At 42.0% G+C, this 5894-nt stretch overlaps 1 protein-coding gene across 1 annotated transcript in view; it reads right to left on the bottom strand.

The window, feature by feature from the left end:
- Window positions 1-2894: 2894 nt before the first annotated feature.
- Window positions 2895-5894, bottom strand: part of LOC101858752 — a 9702-nt gene continuing 6702 nt past the window's right edge. The window contains exon 4 of the mRNA XM_005089096.3: window positions 2895-5403. Within this exon, the coding sequence (XP_005089153.1) occupies window positions 4791-5403 (613 nt within the window). The 3' untranslated portion in view covers window positions 2895-4790. The remainder of the gene's footprint in view (window positions 5404-5894) is intronic.

The following is a 5894-nucleotide window of genomic DNA, read 5'->3' as shown; positions in this document are numbered from 1 at the left end:
AACAACAACATAAATAACAGCACCATCAATAACAACAGCATCAATTACAGCAACATCAATGAAATATTGCTGAAGCGAAAGAGTACTTTTATCTTAGCAAGAATTATTGTCCAGATAAGAAAACAGCTTATAGAGGACATTTTAGCAGCTGTACAGAGAATAAGTCCGCTTAAACCCAATATGTTTTATGCGAAAAAAGAAGCAATAGGAAAGAAAATAAAAATCATCGATTTTATTTTACTTCTATTAGTTCCATTTGAGCAACCTCTCTGAACCGAGAAAAGCCGGCTCAATAAAAGCATATCTGGCAATAAACTGCAGCAGATTTGGGTTTAAGCGGACTTCTCTGCAATTGCAACATGCACAGTTGATTATTCCCTATAAAGGGTAATATAATAATATTACGACTTCGTTTCAATCCCCCTTGATTGAACATTTTGTCTTGTGTATACAAACGTAGATGGAAACGCTTCTACTCTGAAAGGCTTACGGGAGTTTTTAAGAAAAAAAACTGTTTACACATTTGACCACACGCTCTAGCGAAGTAACAATAGGAATGAAGTTGAGATTGCTTCAGAATGTTATCAGGCATACTGGGGGTAATAATAGTGTAGCTTGTAAAGTGCCAAGTTGACATTGCTTCAGAATATCATCAGGTCTGCTGGGGTAATAATATAAATTGCAAAGTGCAAAGAGCTTGCTGTTGAGCGGGATTTTGCGCTATACAGATGCTATTTATTAATTATTCATTATAATATCCAGTGGACTGTCATCCATGGGGTCCAGTTCATATGAATTGTCATGAGTGGATTCTGTAAACGGAGAGCGAAAGCTGTTGAATGACTCTTACATTTCAAATCCACACTGCAATTCCATCGTTTTCTATCACTGAATAAAACTTCTCTGTACATGAATTCGTTTCAATTGTGTTATTTAGATCTCTATATTCATAATGATGGTGATCTTTGTGAAACTTGTAATATTATGTGATTTGTCCCCGACCCTTACCGAGATTCGAACCAGCACCTATACTGTTACAGGCCAGGAAGTCCCACCACTTAAGCACCGGCATATTGTCGTAAAATACATGTACCGACTTTCGGACACGGTAAGACAACTTCGAGACAAAACTTTTCTTTTGAGGATGTAGCAGTTTCCCCCCTCCCTCCTCTCCCCTCTCTTCTCCATACATACATACACCACACACACATAACAGCAATGTTTTTTCTCACGCGTCCGTCCGTCGGGACGCCATTAGTTATTTAATGGATGGCATAGCTTAAAGCTCGGTGGCACAAATAATTCGAGGTACTATGACTGTAACCTTTTTAAAATGGTATTTTACAGTCCCCCTCGACACAATTTAGATCGTTTACGAGGTAGGCCCCTGACCCTGCCGGTCAGTGTCAACCTGTGCTAAGAGGGTTACAACAACACCCCAGCAGAAAGTTCCAAGATTCGTGATTGAAAAAAAATTCTTCTCAAGCGAGAATCGAACTTGGGTCTCCTGACCAGACCATCAATGATTTATTTATAGAGGCACCAGCCATCCATTTCCAGGCGCTGTTTTAGCCTCTTTTTCCTGTATTCGGATTAATAATATCTTTTTGCCAATTTATTGGTTCCGCTTCTATGTACCCCATATCTATGGTTCTCAACCTGGAAATCGCCTATAATTCGCTGTAATTGCCTTTCCCCCCCCTCCCCCCACTCCCTCTCATCACCCCCCCCCCCTTCAACTGCGAAGCGCCAAACTGCTACATCACAGACGCAGGTCAAAGCCCAGTGGCACAGGTAAATCGAGGAATGAGAATCAAAGCATAACTTTGTTAACAACTTGCCTCTGCCAGCATACCTATCTGAACTTAGTTTTTTTTACAACGTTTTGAAAATCTAATTAGAGTTTTACGGCATTTGCAACATGATTAGGCGATATAATTATAAAATTTTCCACTGGAACAATAAAGTATAATCTCTTATATGTGCCGAAGATTAGAGGCGTAACAAGAGAGTAATAAAAACAAACAAAACAAAACAAAAAGATAGAGGACAGATGAGGACGATAGATGTTTGATAGGAAGGAAGGAGCATACTTCACCAGAGCACCCACCAACCACCCACTTTTCATCAAGAAAACGTTCTGCTTCCAAACTTTACCCTGCCTGCTGAGGCCAACCGGAGTCAGTCGGGACAACGCATTCCAGAGGAAAGGAAGAGAGAGAGAGAGAGAGAGAGAGAGAGAGAGAGAGAGAGAGAGAGAGAGACTTGATGGCATGAACTTCTCTACTGGAGAATTGTTTTCTTTAACTTTAATGTAGCCGGGGGTTTTTTCACCCCCATCGACACAGTTTTGACCATTTAGAAGGCAATCTTTGACCTTACCTGTCAGTTTAACAGGGGGTCAGAGGGACACAGCATAAAGAGCGAGATACATGTACTCTATAAACATTATTCCCACTCGGGAAATGAACTCTGGTCTCCTGTGTGCAAAACAGAAGAGCTCAACTGCTACACCACGGACACTAGTATAGTATTCAGAAGTTTACCTTATGCTTTTAATGACTGACATGCCTTTAGGGAGGCGGGCTGCTGCAGCTCTGCCTGTCAAGGGCATCCTGGGTACAGGGTGGATACAGCTTCCCAGCATACAGAATAAGTTATTCACCACACAAGCTTCTCCTCTTAAGAATTGAACTCGCGTCCTCTGCATGCAACAGCGAAGAACGTGGTTATTACACTTATGCCACACGCTGTTTTGTATTTGGAGAACTGATTGCTATAAAATGGAGAGCAATGATATAGATACCGAGTTGGCTTTATCCCTCTCAGCATAGTTTACCTTACAATGCAGACAAATATAAAGTCTTTAAGTTAAATAAAAGGCAAAAATGGAATCCAGTGTATTACATTTTAATAAGTATTTCGACAAATCAAAAATACTGTAATCAAAACCGTTTCCAAATAAACAAACAAACAAACAAACAAACCAAATGAGGCTCAACTCAACAGTTCACAAATATTGATCATATAAATAAGTTGCCTTTTTCATTTTGGCGAATAGGTATTTTCCGAGCAAAGTTTTACTTATTCGAATAAGCAGCGCCTTGAGAGAAAGTGGACAAAACCATGTCGAAGCGACATTGTATTCTGCTGTCAGTTCATGAAATCAAGGAGATATATGTGCCGTGCCAATAAATGTATTACTAAGCATCCAACGCTTTGTAATAGGAGCATTGCCCCAGACAGACCCAGCAGCTGGAGAGAAGCAACCCCAGAGGGCAGCAATCATAATAATTATAATGAGGCTTCACGAATTAGAAATGCAGAAGTCGAGAGAGAAGCCTGCAAGCAGCGCACCTCCACAAGTGAAAAACAAATGGTGAAATTGTATAGGTTTAACCCCTCGTACCCCAGAATCACTAGACTACTAGACGTCACTTCCACAACTAGAATGAAGCTTTTAAATTAAATACTGACAATGTGCCAAACTTTCATCTACCAGAAATGATCTCTTCGGCCATAGCAGAAGTTACAAGTCATCTAAATCTTTATTCCTTCTATCTTGCTTATTTAAGAAATATTTTCCTCAGCAAATGGGTCCTTGGATGAAATATTATGAGAAACCCAGCTCTCCTTGACCTAAAAGCAATATCAAGCTTTTCAATGACAATGGGACCCCCAGAATGAAAGCAATCGAAGTATGATACTTATTAACAGTCATGAACACTCATGGCCAATCATAGCAACTGCCTTCTTGTTTTATTGCATTTCCACTAAGAGAAGCACAATGGCACCAAAAGAGCTATTAAGTGTAAGGAAAAAGCAAGACGACCAGCAGACGGAAACGGCATGGGAAGGGTAAAGAAATGGGAACCACCAGTGGCATCCTTCCAACACCTGCATCATTATCCTCATGAATTAGGTGTATGAATAACTGGTCCATTTCTAGAATCTATAGCCCATGGGTGTGTCTATTTGTCGAGGGGGTCAGCTGCCGTGACGAAACTAGGGACAGAAATATTATCCTTTGCTTCCCATGGCGTAAGCCAAGACCGCTGTCCAAGCCTCTCACAGCTGGGGAGCGAGTCGGTATCAGACGCGCGAGCACTGAAGCCCCGTTTTCTCCGTGGTGTGCATGTCTGAAAAGAAGTGACACTGTGTGCTGAGTCAGGACGTGGTGATCTAGGAGTAGAAAGCGACGTTGACGTCAGAACCACGCTTGCGCGGTCAACGGAAAGTACTTCCCCGGAAGTGACATTTGCAGGCTGAGGTTGACCCGCGTCACAGCTTTTTTCTGGTTCCGAATTGAATGCTGGTAGCTTAAACTTCGATGATTCACTAGACGGGCTGTCATGTAACCAATAATAGAAAGGTGTATCAATCGCGGGAGCAACTTGGAATTCCTCCTCGGTTTTGTTATTCTTGCCTTGCTCTGGCATATAATACAGCGAGCTTCCAGAAGAAGCAAAGTGTCGGTGACCCTCCGCACTGATCCCTGCTACGACGTTATCGACTTCTTGAGCTGAAAGATTATATTTATTGCTATTGGGTTCTGGTTTCAAGCGGTGTCCTTTAGGTTTGTTTGCGGTGAGGTTTGAAGATCTCGATTTTTATAATATACTGTCATGCACTCTTTCGTCCTGACGCTTTTGAGGTAAGTGGGGTAGAGAATGAGGCAAAACAGGGCAAAAATTACGCTTGCAATGTCCCACAGTGTGGACGCTTCCTGGAGATAAAGAGCTCCTATTTTTACCGAAATAATGAATGTCCTCTAGATGATCTGAAGACAACTAGTTCCTCTTATTTTCATCGAAATGCTTCATATCTTGTCTCACGTCCTCGACGTCAGAAACAACAGTTGAGGCCACACAAGAGGCTAAAATGCTGATGCTTCTTGCATCACTTTGTTCACTGGTTCTGACCTTGTGCTGAAGATCACGGGAAGGTAACTGTTTGGTTCTTTTCTTTGGCAAAAACTGCATCCCGGGTATGACCCCGGATCTGTTCACTCTGTGAAGAACCTTTGTTAGCGAATTTGTTTCACTGTTGTCGTTGCTCCTTGTCAAACGCATTGAAAGCATTTTTGTTGCCTTCTTAAACGCTCTCAACCGACGTTTGGGTCCCTCATCACCTACACGTTTCTCATGCCGTGCGTTTTCACAGTCAGAACTTCTGTGGCCGTAGGGGTTGCTCTGAAATGCTTTTGCAGCGTGCAGAAAGCTGTTGTGCTGACTCGGTTTGCCAGTCTGGCGAGGGTAGTCGGATTGGCAGGCGTGAAACGGTCGGGTTATCTGGTCTTGAACTTTGGGGCAGATATAGTTTGGCTCCGACTCTGGCTTGATACTCAGTCTCGCGTGACACTCAGCCACGATAGACACTTCACTGTCTGGGTAGCTCTGACATCTAGATTGTGGGTGGGAGTTGGGTTGCCAAGTAAAAGACAAAAAAAAAGGCCCGGGAGCAGAAGGCGTAGAAACATAAAAGGTCTGTCTGTCTGTCTATCTATCTATCTGTCTGTCAGTATCTATCTATCTATATGTCTGTATGTCTGTCTGTCTGTCTGTCTGTCTGTCTGTCTGTCTGTCTGTCTGCCTGTCTGTCTGTCTGTCTGTCTGTCTGTCTGTCTGTCTGTCGTCTGTTCCCATTCCTTAGAACTTACCCTATATTTCCGTACGTTTTTGAAATGTAGCCCACATTCTATTAATATTCTGAAGACAAAACAAAATTCTTGCACCAATTGAGTGGTACAGAGAAATTCTCACCTCCAATACAATCTGTATAAATGTATTTACAAATGTCTTCGGAAAACTATTTTCAAATGCAAAAAACTGCACATGGTAAGCTTCAAATCTTCCAAAAAAAAAGGTAAAGGTACTACATTGTTACATAAATAC

The sequence above is a fragment of the Aplysia californica genome, unplaced genomic scaffold, assembly GCF_000002075.1.
Source record: "Aplysia californica isolate F4 #8 unplaced genomic scaffold, AplCal3.0 scaffold00003, whole genome shotgun sequence".
Classification (NCBI taxonomy): Eukaryota; Metazoa; Mollusca; class Gastropoda; order Aplysiida; family Aplysiidae; genus Aplysia; species Aplysia californica.
This window is presented reverse-complemented; position numbering and strand designations above follow the sequence as displayed.